A 15,347-nucleotide genomic window follows, 5' to 3' on the forward strand; every position below is an offset into this window, starting at 1 on the left:
TGAGAAGTCTCAATCTGCCTTTGCTCCCTCTGTGGCTCCCCCATGTTGTTCCTTTCTATCGTTCTCTCACTCTCTATTTCTCTCCCTCTCTCTTTTTCTTCTTCTAGGTCTCTCTCTTTCACTCCCTCGCCCTCTCACTCTCTTGCTGAATTCCAACAAGCCCCCCTAATACAGTACATTTACCAGTGGAGTCCAATTCAGCTTGACAGAGGTGCTGAGATTATGTCCAATTGTTGACCAAATCATCTCTAACAGTTTGAAAGCTGTAAGAGCTGTGGGAGGTTGGGTGGTACAGCGTTTTCCCATATTTCTGGCAAATTTTGGCAGTTTACATGGCTGTCTGGGTCAAAGTTGGGTCTTAATCTGCCACCCCCCCTCCTCTCAAAGGTGCAATGGAATGTTCCACTATATGTGGTTTTCAAGTCCTTGAGATTTGTTTCACTTCAAATTTTATGTCCGTGTCTGTGCTCCCTCACAGAGCTCCATCTGAAGATGATAGTTGGCTAGAAAGGCAAAGTCGGTTGCTGTTACCAGCTCTACATTACACCATGTCTGACAAATATGTATATAGATTAAGCTATTCATATTGCCCGTATCATAATCATAACAGTCAAGATACAGTATTATATTAGCTGCTGATAAGGACATTTATTAAGTCTGGGGATTCTGTAACCCAACTATTTCATACAATATCTCACATCTGATCTGAAAGGAAAAAAAGGTTTGTGCTGATGGAGAACAGTTTTAAAGATATCTCTTCTAACAGACTTTCTTTGGATACTTTATATACTGGCTTACAAAAGACTTCCCAAACTCTGATCCTTATCATGAGCAAAACTTAAAATGGGGTCTTATATTTGATACCATTTACATGCTTGAGTATCCTGTATTTAAGGATATATTAAGGGTACATTACAGGCTATTGCTAATGAAGAACACGGAGATGTCTGTTGATCGTCTCAGAGGTCAGCAGGTTAGCATTCCTCACCAGCCACCTGCATGGGCGGATTGGCCGAATGGCAATTCTGGCAAATGCCAGAAGGGCCGGATCATCTTTAATTGGGGTGGGCTGGTCGAAATTGACCACAAAATGCGATATATATATACAAAAGTATGTGGACACACCTTCAAATTAGTAGATTTGGCTATTTCAGCCACATCCGTTGCTGAAAGGTGTATAAAATCGAGCACACAGCCATGTAATCTCCATAGACAAACATTGGAAGTAGAGTGGCCCGTACTGAAGAGCTCAGTGACTTTCAACGTGGCACTGTCATAGGATGCCACCTTTCCAACAAGTCAGTTCATCAAATTTCTGCCCTGCTGTAGCTGCCCCGGTCAACTGTAAGTGATGTTATTGTGAAGTGGAAACATCTAGGAGCAACAACGGATCAGCCGCACAAGCTCACAAAACGAACTGACGAGTCCTGAAACACGTAGCGCGTAAAAATGGTCTATCCTCGGTTGCAACATTCACTATTGAGTTCCAAACTGTCTCTGGAAGCAACGTCAGCACAAGAACTGTTAGTCGGGAGCTTCATAAAATGTGTTTCCATGACCGAGCAGTTGCACACAAGCCTAACATCCCCATGCGCAATGCCAAGTGTCGGCTGGAGTGGTGTAAAGCTCGCTGTCATTGGACTCTGAAGCAGTGGAAACACTCCAGAAGCTGTTCGAGCAGGTGTCACATACTTTTGGTCATGTAGTGCAGTGGTTCCCAACCAGGGGTACTAAGACCCTCTGGGGTACTTGGTCTATCCACAGAGGGTAAATGTTTATTTGCTTCTGAATCTCAGTCTCTTCAGCTCAGCGAGTGGGTTATTGATCTCGTAGTAACGAGTGACTCCGCTTTCGGATTGCATTACATAGCTACTGCCTTTGGAGGCTGGAAAGTCCCGCCTATTTCGTTCGCTGAAAGGCCGGTCACTTGTTAGCAGTATTATACAGCCAAAACATTAAGGAATTGGCAGTCTCTCTCTCTCCTTCTCCCTATTTTCTTCTATTGAATTATATGTAGCCTAATATTTAAACACTTAGCTAAGTGGGCAGGGGGTAACACATTACATTCTCTAATTTTAATTATAAACTGGGTGGTTCGAGCCCTGAATGCTGATTGGCTGACAGCCGTGGTATATCCGACCGTATACCACGGGTATGACAAAACATGTATTTTTACTGTTCTAATTATGTTGGTAACCAGTTTATAATAGCATTAAGGCACCTCGGGTTTGTATACCATGGCTACGGGCTGTATCCAGGTACTCCGCGTTGCATCGTGTGAAGAACAGCTCTTAGACGTGGTATATTGGCCATATACCACACCCCCTCGTGCCTTATTGCTTAAATATGTAGTTACGCTGTTATAAGGTAGTAAATAAGACAATGGTCATCTATAAGGCATGTATTTTAAGGATCCATAATAAACCATTTATAAAGGCATTTATAAATTGTGTTTAGCATGTATTTATAATTTCCCCCATATTAATCATTAGAACATTATTTTTGCATTCCCCAATCTAAAGTGAGTGCTATTTATACTTTCTAAATACTTTATAAGTGTTTTGAGTAACCAGTTTAATATCACAAAAAGATGGCCATGCCATTGGTTGACATTCCTGCAGTACCTGGTAAAAGAACAAGCACACAAAACAGGATGTTCAAGGAAATATATGTACTGTGTGCATGTGTGAATAACTAGCTAACTTACATTGACAAATGTAGGAGTAATAGTTAATAAATGGTGTGCAAAGAGTTTGTAAATACCTTATAAAGTGTTAATTATGGAACCTTGAAATAAAATGTTACCCTAGGATGTTGCTGGGCCCAGCACAGGCAGTGTGGTCCCTGGTCTTCTGGTCCTAGTGATGCTAGACACATGTACTGCCAGTTTATTTATATTTTGGCTCTATATTATATACAGTGCCTTCAGAAAGTATTCAAACGCGCTGACTTTTTCCTCATTTTGTTGTGTTACAGCCTGAATTTAACATGTATTAAATTGAGATTTAAACCACATAATGTCAAAGTGAAATTATGTTTTTCAAAATGTTTACAGATTAATTGCAAGCCTAAATAAGTTCAGGAGTAAAAATGATCGTAACAAGTCAGTCACATAATAAGTTGAATGGACTCACTCTTTGTGCAGTAATAGTGTTGAACATTATTTTTGAATGACTACCTCATCTCTTTACCCCACACTTACAGATAATTGTAAGGTCCATCATTCGAGCAGTGAATTTCAAATGTCAAAACACAGATTCAACCACAAAGACCAGAGAGGTTTTCCAATGCCTCGCATAGAAGGGCACATACAGTGGGGCAAAAAAGTATTTAGTCAGCCACCAATTGTGCAAGTTCTCCCACTTAAAAAGATGAGAGGCCTGTAATTTTCATCATAATTGAAGTGTACCTATGACAGACAAATTGAGAGAGAAAAAAATCCAGAAAATATCATTGTAGGACTTTAAATTAATTAATTTGCTAATTTTGGTGGAAAATATGTATTTGGTCAATAACAAAAGTTTCTCAATACTTTGTTATATACCCTTTATTGGCAATGACAGAGGTCAAACGTTTTCTGTAAGTCTTCACAAGGTTTTCACACACTGTTGCTAGTATTTTGGCCCATTCCTCCATGCAGATCTCCTCTAGAGCAGTGATGTTTTGGGGCTGTTGCTGGGCAACACGGACTTTCAACTCCCTCCAAAGATTTTGTATGGGGTTGAGATCTGGAGACTGGCTAGGCCACTCCAGGACCTTGAAATGCTTCTTATGAAGCCACTCCTTCATTGCCCGGGCGGTGTGTTTGGGATCATTGTCATGCTGAAAGACCCAGCCACGTTTCATCTTCAATGCCCTTGCTTATGGAAGGAGGTTTTCACTCAAAATCTCACGATACATGGCCCCATTCATTCTTTCCTTTACACGGATCAGTCGTCCTGGTCCCTTTGCAGAAAAACAGCCCCAAAGCATGATGTTTCCACCCCCATGCTTCACAGTAGGTATGAAACTCAGTATTCTTTGTCCTCCAAACACGACGAGTTGAGTTTTTACCAAAAAGTTATATTTTGGTTTCATCTGACCATATGACATTCTCCCGATCATCCAAATGCTCTCTAGCAAACTTGAGACGGGCCTGAACATGTACTGGCTTAAGCAGGGGGACACGTCTGGCACTGCAGGATTTGAGTCCCTGGCGGCGAAGTATGTTACTGATGGTAGGCTTTGTTACTTTGGTCCCAGCACTCTGCAGGTCATTCACTAGGTCCCCCCGTGTGGTTCTGGGATTTTTGCTCACCGTTCTTGTGATCATTTTGACCCCACGGGGTGAGATCTTGTGTGGAGCCCCAGATCGAGGGAGATTATCAGTGGTCTTGTATGTCTTCCATTTCCTAATAATTGCTCCCACAGTTGATTTCTTCAAACCAAGCTGCTTACCTATTGCAGATTCAGTCTTCCCAGCCTGGTGCAGGTCTACAATTTTGTTTCTGGTGTCCTTTGACAGCATTTGGTCTTGGCCATAGTGGAGTTTGGATTGTGACTGTTTGGGGTTGTGGACAGGTGTCTTTTATACTGATAACAAGTTCAAACAGGTGCCATTAATAAAGGTAACGAGTGGAGGACAGAGGGGCCTCTTAAAGAAGAAGTTAGAGGTCTGTGAGAGCCAGAAATCTTGCTTGTTTGTAGGTGACCAAATACTTATTTTCCACCATCATTTGCAAATAAATTCATTTAAAAAATCCTACAATGTGATTTTCTGGATTTTTTTTCTCATTTTGTCTGTCATAGTTGAAGTGTACCTCTCTCATCTTTTTAAGTGGGAGAACTTGCACAATTCGTGGCTGACAAAATTTTTTTTTCCCCCTCTGTATTGGTAGATGAGTAAAAAAAAAATCAACAGACAATGACTATCCTTTTGAGCAGGGTGAAGTTATTCATTACACTGGATGGTGTGTCAATAAATCCAGTCACTACAAATATACAGGCATCCTTCCTAAATCACTTGCCTGAGAGGAACAAAACCTCAGGGATTTCACCATGAGGCCAATGCTGACTAAAATAGTTTAGTTTAATGGCGGTGATAGGAGGATGGATCAACAGCATTGTAGTTTTATTGATTTATTTCATTTATTTACTTAAAAACTTAACTGACTTGCCTAGTTAAATAAAGAACAAATTCTTAATTACAATGACAGCCTACCCCGGCCAAACCCTAACCCGCATGACACTGGGCCAATTGTGCGCCGCCCTACACAATACTAACCTAACATACATACATTGTGGCCGGCCACAATGTGTTGGAGGAACCACCGTACAACTGGCGACCATATCAGCATGCATGATCCCGGCCCGCCACAGGAGTCGCTAGAGCGCGATTGGACAAGGACATCCCGGCTGGCCAAACCTTCCCCTAACCCAGACGAAGCTGGGCTAATTGTGCGCTGCCTCATGGGTCTCCCGGTCGCGGCCTAGATCAGTGCTGTGCCTTAGACCGCTGCGCCACTCGGGAGGTCCCAGCAATTCACTTTTGGTCCTGAATACAAAGTGTTCCTACTTACATGTACAAATACCTTGACTAACATGTACCCCCACACATTGACTTGGTACCAGTAGCCCCTGTATATAGCCTCATTATTGTTATTTTATTGTGTTATTTAAAAAAAGGTCTACACCTGTTGTATTCGGCGCATGTGACAAATAAAATTTGATTTTATTTGATTTTTATGTTTGGGGCAAATCCAGTACAACACATTACTGAGTTGCACTCTCCACATTTTCAAACATAGTGGTGTCTGCATCATGTTATGGGTATAGTTGTATTCGTTAATGATTGGGGAGTTTTTCAGGATAAAAAGAAACAGAATACAGCTAAGCACAGGCAAATTCCTAGAGGAAAAACTGGTTCAGTCTGCTTTCACCCGACAACGGGAGAGGAATTCACCTTTCAGCATGACAATACACTGGAGTTGCTTACCATGAAGACAGTGGCCGAGTTACAGTTTTGAGTTAAATCTGCTTGAAAATCAATGGTAAGACCTGAAAATGGTTGTCTAGCAATGATCAACAACCAATGTGACAGACATAAAATAATTATGAAAATAATAATGAGCAAATGTTGCACATTCCAGGTGTAGGAAGCTCTTAGAGACTTACCCAGAAAGACTGACCACTATAATTGCTATGAAAGGTGATTCTAACATGGATTGACTCAGGGGGTTGAATACTTATTTAATCAAGACATATGTGTTTTATGATACACAATTTTCTTTACAATATTTTTTTTTTAAATCGATGATGTTGGCAGAGTATTTTGAGTAGATCGTTGACAAAAAATTTGAATCCCACTTTGTAACACAACAAAATGTGGAAAAAGTCAAGGGGTGTGAATACTTTCTGAAGGTACTGTATGTAATAGTAATTAACCGTTAGGATACCCACAAAATGCCTATTTCTCTAAAACATTTTGCACACATTTGTTTACATCCCTGTTAGTGAGCATTTCTCCTTTGCCAATGTAATTCATCCACCTGACAGGTGTGGCATATCAAGAAGCTGATTAAACAGCATGATCCTTACGCAGGTGCACCTTGTACTGGAGACCGTTAAATGCCACTCTAAAATGTTAAGTTGTCGTCACACAACATAATGCCACAGATGTCTCAAGTTTTGAGGGAGCATGCAATTGGCACAATGACTGCAGAAAAGTTCACCAGATGTCACGATCGTTATAATGATTGGACCAAGGCGTGTGTAGAGTTCCACATATTTTAATTAATAGAAACTCACCAAACAAAACAAACAAAACGTGACGCTACTGGTGTGCACACATGCAACTAACTGTAGACAAGATCCCACAAAGCACAATGAGGAAATGGCTGCCTAAATATGATCCCCAATCAGAGATAACGATAAACAGCTGTCTCTGATTGGGAACCATACCACGTCAACATAAACCATTAATCACCTAGATGACCCACCCTAGTCACGATCACTCCCCAACCAACAGAGAATAAACAGCTCTCTATGGTCAGGGCGTGACACCAGAGCTGTTGCCAAATAATTTAATATTAATTTTGGCCTTGCACTGCAGTTCGACATTGTAACCGACTTCAGTGGACAAAGGCTCACTTTCGATGGCCACTGGCACGCTGGAGAAGTGTGCTCTTCACAGATGAATCCCGGTTTCAGATGGCAGACAGCGTGTATGGCGTTGTGTGGGCGAGCAGTTTGCTGATGTCAACATTGTGAACAGAGTTCCCCATGGGGTCATGGTATGGGCAGGCAAAAGCTATGAACAACGAACACAATTGCATTTTATCGATGGCAATTTGAACGCACTTAGATACCATGACGAGATGCTGAGGCCCATTGTCGTGCCATTCATCCACTGCAAACACCTCATGTTTCAGCATGATAATGCACGGCCCCATGTCACCAGGATCTGTACACAATTCCTGGAAGCTGACATGTTTGGGATGCTCTGGATCGACGTGTACGACTTCCTGTTCCAGTTCCCACCAATATCCAGCAACTTCGTACAGTCATTGAAGAGGAGTGGGACAACATTCCACAGGCCACAATCAACAGCCTGATCAACTCTATGGGAAGGAGATGTGTTGCGCTACATGAAGCAAATGGTGGTCACACCAGATACAGACTGGTTTTCTGATCCACACCCCTACCTTCTTTTTTAAGTATCTGTGACCAGCAGATGCATATCTGTATTCCCAGTCATGTGAGATCTGTAGATTAGGGCATATTGCATTTATTTCAATTGACTGATTTCCTTATATGAACTGTAACTCAGTGAAATCTTTGAAATTGTTTCATATTGCGTTTATATTTTTGTTCAGTGTAGTTAGGCTTTCATAAGGTATTATGAGCCAATGGTCATCTATTAGGCAGTAATTGTTCTTCTTTATCTAATAAATGTGTTTATTCATTCACAACTAGGATGTTGCTGTGCCCAGCACAGTACTATGGGAAAGAATGCTAGGCTTAGCAGAGACAGTTTAGAGGTGAGTGCATTAGAAGTAGGAAGAAAAGAGAGACACAGATGTTCCTTAATATGCTGGCTCTCTATGTAATAGCAATTAACACTTAGAGGTGACAGACAGACAGAGTGACAACAGAGGAGAACAAGGAGAAGCACAGATGGACAGAGTGACAGACAGACAGGACGGACAGAGTGACAGACAGGACAAACAGAGTGACAGCAGAGAAGATGCAGAGACAGACTGCACAACAGAGCGGCAACAGAGGAGAACAAGGAGAAGCACAGACGGACAGAGTGACAGACAGACAGAGTGACAGACAGACAGGACGGACAGAGTGACAGCAGAGAAGATGCAGAGACAGAGGAGAACAAGGAGAAGCACAGACGGACAGAGTGACAGAGAGACAGGACAGACAGAGTGACAGACAGACAGGACGGACAGAGTGACAGCAGAGAAGATGCAGAGACAGAGGAGAACAAGGAGAAGCACAGACGGACAGAGTGACAGAGAGACAGGACAGACAGTGACAGACAGACAGGACGGACAGAGTGACAGCAGAGAAGATGCAGAGACAGAGGAGAACAAGGAGAAGCACAGACGGACAGAGTGACAGAGTGACAGACAGGACAAACAGACAGGACGGACAAAGTGACAGACAGACAGGATGGACAAAGTGACAGACAGACAGGACGGACAGAGTAACAGACAGACAGGACGGACAGAGTGACAGACAGGACGGACAGAGTAACAGACAGACAGGACGGACAGAGTGACAGACAGGACGGACAGAGTAACAGACAGACAGGACGGACAGAGTGACAGACAGACAGGACAGACAGGACAGACAGAGTGACAGACAGACAGGACGGACAGAGTGACAGACAGACAGGGCGGACAGAGTGACAGACAGGACGGACAGAGTGACAGACAGACAGGACAGACAGAGTGACAGACAGGATGGACAGAGTGACAGACAGGACGGAAAGAGTGACAGCAGAGAAGATGCAGAGACAGGAGAACAAGGAGAATCAGACGGACAGAGTGACAGAGAGACAGGACAGACAGTGACAGACAGACAGGACGGACAGAGTGACAGCAGAGAAGATGCAGAGACAGACTGCACAACAGAGGAGAACAAGGAGAAGCACAGACGGACAGAGAGACAGACAGAGTGACAGACAGGACAGACAGAGTGACAGACAGACAGGACGGACAAAGTGACAGACAGACAGGACGGACAGAGTGACAGACAGACAGGACGGACAGAGTGACAGCAGAGAAGGTGCAGAGACAGACTGCACAACAGAGGAGAACAAGGAGAAGCACAGACGGACAGAGTGACAGACAGACAGAGTGACAGACAGACAGGACAGACAGAGTGACAGACAGACAGGACGGACAGAGTGACAGACAGACAGGACGGACAGAGTGACAGACAGACAGGACGGACAGAGTGACAGACAGACAGAGTGACAGACAGACAGGACGGACAGAGTGACAGACAGACAGGACGGACAGAGTGACAGACAGACAGGACGGACAGAGTGACAGACAGACAGGACGGACAGAGTGACAGACAGACAGGACGGACAGAGTGACAGACAGACAGGACGGACAGAGTGACAGACAGACAGGACGGACAGAGTGACAGACAGACAGGACGGACAGAGTGACAGACAGACAGGACGGACAGAGTGACAGCAGAGAAGATGCAGAGACAGACTGCACAACAGAGGAGAACAAGGAGAAGCACAGACGGACAGAGTGACAGACAGACAGGACGGACAGAGTGACAGACAGGATGGACAGAGTGACAGACAGACAGACAGACAGGACAGACAGAGTGACAGCAGAGAAGATGCAGAGACAGACTGCACAACAGAGGAGAACAAGGAGAAGCACAGACGGACAGAGTGACAGACAGACAGGACGGACAGAGTGACAGACAGGATGGACAGAGTGACAGACAGACAGACAGACAGGACAGACAGAGTGACAGCAGAGAAGATGCAGAGACAGACTGCACAACAGAGGAGAACAAGGAGAAGCACAGACGGACAGAGTGACAGACAGACAGGATGGACAGAGTGACAGACAGACAGGACGGACAGAGTGACAGACAGACAGGACAGACAGAGTGACAGACAGACAGACAGGACAGACAGAGTGACAGACAGACAGGACAGACAGAGTGACAGACAGACAGGACGGACAGAGTGACAGACAGACAGGACGGACAGAGTGACAGACAGACAGGACGGACAGAGTGACAGACAGACAGGACGGACAGAGTGACAGACAGACAGGACGGACAGAGTGACAGACAGACAGGACGGACAGAGTGACAGACAGACAGGACGGACAGAGTGACAGACAGACAGGACGGACAGAGTGACAGACAGACAGGACGGACAGAGTGACAGACAGACAGGACGGACAGAGTGACAGACAGACAGGACAGACAGAGTGACAGACAGACAGGACAGACAGTGACAGCAGAGAAGATGCAGAGACAGACTGCACAACAGAGGAGAACAAGGAGAAGCACAGACGGACAGAGTGACAGACAGGACGGACAGAGTGACAGACAGACAGGACGGACAGAGTGACAGACAGACAGGACGGACAGAGTGACAGCAGAGAAGATGCAGAGACAGACTGCACAACAGAGCGGCAACAGAGGAGAACAAGGAGAAGCACAGATGGACAGAGTGACAGACAGACAGGACGGACAGAGTGACAGCAGAGAAGATGCAGAGACAGACTGCACAACAGAGCGGCAACAGAGGAGAACAAGGAGAAGCACAGATGGACAGAGTGACAGACAGACAGGACGGACAGAGTGACAGCAGAGAAGATGCAGAGACAGACTGCACAACAGAGGAGAACAAGGAGAAGCACAGACGGACAGAGTGACAGACAGACAGGACGGACAGAGTGACAGACAGGATGGACAGAGTGACAGACAGACAGGACGGACAGAGTGACAGACAGACAGGACGGACAGAGTGACAGCAGAGAAGATGCAGAGACAGACTGCACAACAGAGGAGAACAAGGAGAAGCACAGATGGACAGAGTGAGAGACAGACAGGACAGACAGAGTGACAGCAGAGAAGATGCAGAGACAGACTGCACAACAGAGGAGAACAAGGAGAAGCACAGACGGACAGAGTGACAGACAGACAGGACGGACAGAGTGACAGACAGACAGGACGGACAGAGTGACAGACAGACAGGACGGACAGAGTGACAGACAGACAGGACGGACAGAGTGACAGACAGACAGGACGGACAGAGTGACAGACAGACAGGACAGACAGAGTGACAGACAGACAGGACGGACAGGATGGACAGAGTGACAGACAGACAGAGTGACAGACAGGATGTACAGAGTGACAGACAGGACGGACAGAGTGACAGCAGAGAAGATGCAGAGACAGACTGCACAACAGAGGAGAACAAGGAGAAGCACAGACAGACAGGACGGACAGAGTGACAGACAGACAGGACGGACAGAGTGACAGACAGACAGGATGGACAGAGTGACAGACAGACAGGATGGACAGAGTGACAGACAGACAGGATGGACAGAGTGACAGACAGACAGGATGGACAGAGTGACAGAAGAGAAGATGCAGAGACAGACTGCACAACAGAGGAGAACAAGGAGAAGCACAGACAGACAGGACGGACAGAGTGACAGACAGACAGGACAGACAGAGTGACAGACAGACAGGACAGAGTGACAGACAGACAGGACGGACAGAGTGACAGACAGGATGGACAGAGTGACAGACAGACAGGACGGACAGAGTGACAGACAGGACGGACAGAGTGACAGACAGACAGGACGGACAGAGAGACAGACAGACAGGACGGACAGAGTGACAGCAGATATGATGCAGAGACAGACTGCACAACAGAGCGGCAACAGCGGCAAAGTTATAGTGGTGAGTTGTATCTCCAGTGGTGCTTTTACATGTTGTTCTGGTTTTAAACATGAGCTGGTTAAAAAAAGGAGGAGGACTTTGTTTCACCATTCGCTGGTACAGTAACAGTTGAGAATTGCTGTACTATAGTGTACTGCAGCCATACTGGTGGACAACGCTCCGGATCTGGACACAGAACGGGGTCAATACTGACTATGGGTCCCTTCCGCAGTCAGGCTTTTAACTTACTGTTGTTGAGAATAGTACAATAGTAATAGTACAATGCACAAAGTTCAATTTCAATATGGGCAGTTTTCCTCTTATGTCATTCACTGACAGACCCTAGAGAGCTATTTTTAACCTGCCAGAAATGTCAAGTTGGTCAACTACTGGCCATGTTAGCTAGCTGGGTAAATTAGGTAACCAGCTATCTACATATTGTAGTTATCATGGCGAGATGACATGCCCAGGGGCCTCGACCTCCAGGGGTACCCCATTTGATTTTGTTTAGTCACTCAGGTGTCCTGACACACAGAACACACGTGCAGTGTTGTGGACTGGTGTGGCTAAAATGCCAGGGATGGATTTTTGTTCCAGTCAACCCCTGGCCACCTGTTTTTTCTCTCCAGTTTCTTATCAATGGAAATGATTAGCCATAATCCCCCGTGTATTATCTAGCTTCAGTCCTCTAGTTTAGATTACACATCCCGTAATTGGCACTCCTCGCCGAGACATGGGTGTGGATTGAAAAACGAACCATGTTACAAGTTCATGTGAAACCTATCACTGTCACATCCCCTGTCCCTGTATTATCCCTGAGATAATTACATTTAAAACATTGTTTTGGCTTGTGCTTTCCCCATTTACCCAACTGTGTCGTCAGCGTTCTTATAACACGTGTGAGGGGCTGGATGAGGTATCAGATGATGTCTGAAGGATCAGGGAGGGTGTTTCTACTCATGTCATCAGCGTTATGTCATCCGATCAGCTCAGGCCAGTCTTAGCAAAGTACGTTAGGCCTGAAGTATATTAGGCCTCCCACAGAACTCCATCTAACAAACACATGGGGGGGGATCTGAAAATCCACCTTTAGGTTCGATTATTATTTTTACAGGATTGTCACTGAGCAATGTTGTAATGGGTGTGTCCCTGAATATAGTCCTAGTAATAGCTCCATTAGCTAATAAAACCCGAGTTTGGTATCGGGTTTCAAAGTGCACTGGAGTCATGGCGGGCCTTTCTGGATGACTGCCCTAGCTGTCATTGAATGTGTGAGACAATGGAAAGACGTGTTGCTCCTTACCTTCTGACCCTTGACCCAACCCCTCACTTCCCCTCGCAGGAGAGGCCTACATGAGACTGAACAAGCTGACCGATGCCGAGCACTGGTACAAAGAGTCCCTGAGAGCCAAGCCAGACCACATCCCAGCACACCTGACCTATGGCAAACTCCTCGCCCTCACGGTAAGTTGTTCTTCATCATCGTTATTATCTTCCTCTTCTTTCTTATCCTTCTTCAGCTTCGCAAGTAGCCTGAGAGTCTGTATACAGTTAATCAATGGCTTGTGCATGTGTGCGGGCTTGTGTGAGGATAACATTGAATTTCTCAAGGTGCCCCATCATCCTGTGGCGATAGCTTCCTGATTGAAGCCAATGTCATGACCGCCCTGTGTGTTTTTAAGATCTTTTACCAAATCCCCGGACTAATTCTTAACAGGCACTCCATATTGAACCCTAATCAATTTCAGCAACAGAGGTTGCAAATGGCTCGAGCTAACTAACCAGCATCTGAAACCCATTAGCCCTGAGGAATCTCTGTGGAGTGGCTGATCTGATGTGAATCCTCTAACTCCAGACCGTGCTGCCTTTTGTGCCTCATTCTGTGCCTCTGTGCACTCAGATGATATTGACCAAGGTCACGTGGTTGACCCATGTTTGACTAAGAGGAGAAAGGCTGGTTTGTGTGCTGTGGGTAGTTCACTCCACAGGGTTCCAGAGTTCACAGGGAAGGGGTCGTGTGGTGCACACAGTGAGCAGTGACAGATCGGGCACAGGATGGTGAAGATGGCCCCCCTCTCCCCAGGCTGATGCCACTCTCTTCCAGGCAGCAACCCAGCGTCTGGCCACTGAGGGAGGGACATGAATGTGTTCAAAGGTCCTGGGATGGGGATGAGCCCTCTGGAGTGGTTAACTTCTTGATGCACCCATCCCGTTAGCAGGATCATTTTCGTCAACATCCGCTGAATTGCAGAGCGCCAAATTCAAATTAAATTACTAAAAATATTTAATTTTCATGAAATCACAAGTGCAATATAGCAAAACACAGCTTAATCCACCTGGCATGTCCGATTTCAAAAAAGCTTTTCGGCGAAAGCATACCAAGTGTTTATGTAAGGACATCTCTCTCAGCAGACAAAACATTACAAACAGCTAGCAGCAAAGTCACAAAAGTCAGAAACGCAATAAAATTAATCGCTTACCTTTGATGATCTTCGGATGTTTGCACTCACGAGACTCCCAGTTACACAATACATGTTCCTTTTGTTCCATAAAGATTATTTTTATATCCAAAATACCTCCATTTGGTTGGCGCGTTATGTTCAGAAATCCACAAGCTCGAGCGGTCATGACAGGGCAGACGAAAATTCCAAATAGTATCCGTAAAGTTTGTAGAAACATGTCAAACGTTTATTATAATCAATCCTAAGGTTGTTTTTAAAATATATAAATTGATAATATTTCAACCGGACAGTAGCTTCTTCAATAGCAGAGAGAGAGAAAATGGCTGTTCCCCTCTGTTGGCCATGCAAAACGCTGCTGACAACCAACCATCCCCCTGACGTGATGTGATCTTTCTCGCTATTTTTTTTAAATGGAGGGAAGGCATGCAATGGAACATGGAGCTTTCAAAATAGAAGCCACTTCCTGGTTGGATTTCCGCCTGCAATATCAGTTCTGTTATACTCACAGACAATATTTTGACCGTTTTGGAAACTTTAGAGTGTTTTCTATCCTAATCTGACATTTATGTGCATATTCTAGATTCTGGGCCTGAGAAATAGGCTGTTTCATTTGGGTACGTTTTTAATCCAAACATCAAAATACTGCCCCCTACACTCAACAGGTTTTAAGAAGGACCAGGCCCTTCCTGTTGGTCTCCCCTCATTTCCAGTGCTTTACCAGAGATTTTTTCAAGTCCCATTAATTTGTTGGGTCAGGACTATCCAGGACAATCAAGATAAATAAATACCCGTTTCCTCCAGCATCTTGATTTCCCCATGATGTCAAGCAAGGAGGCAATGAGTTTTAAGGTAGGCCTTGAAATACATCCACAGGTACACCTCCAATTGACTCAAATTATGTCAATTAGCCTATCAGAAGCTTCTAAAGCCATGACATCATTTTCTAGAATTTTCCAA

At 45.0% G+C, this 15,347-nt stretch overlaps 1 protein-coding gene across 1 annotated transcript in view; it reads left to right on the top strand.

Annotated features, from left to right (window-relative positions):
* Positions 1 to 15,347, top strand: part of tmtc2b (transmembrane O-mannosyltransferase targeting cadherins 2b) — a 169,895-nt gene that overhangs the window by 123,583 nt on the left and 30,965 nt on the right. Inside the window, exon 8 of the mRNA XM_020481051.2 lies at positions 13,271 to 13,392. Coding sequence (XP_020336640.1) covers positions 13,271 to 13,392 — 122 coding nt within the window. The remainder of the gene's footprint in view (positions 1 to 13,270; positions 13,393 to 15,347) is intronic.

Source organism: Oncorhynchus kisutch, linkage group LG4 (assembly GCF_002021735.2).
Source record: "Oncorhynchus kisutch isolate 150728-3 linkage group LG4, Okis_V2, whole genome shotgun sequence".
Taxonomy (NCBI): Eukaryota; Metazoa; Chordata; class Actinopteri; order Salmoniformes; family Salmonidae; genus Oncorhynchus; species Oncorhynchus kisutch.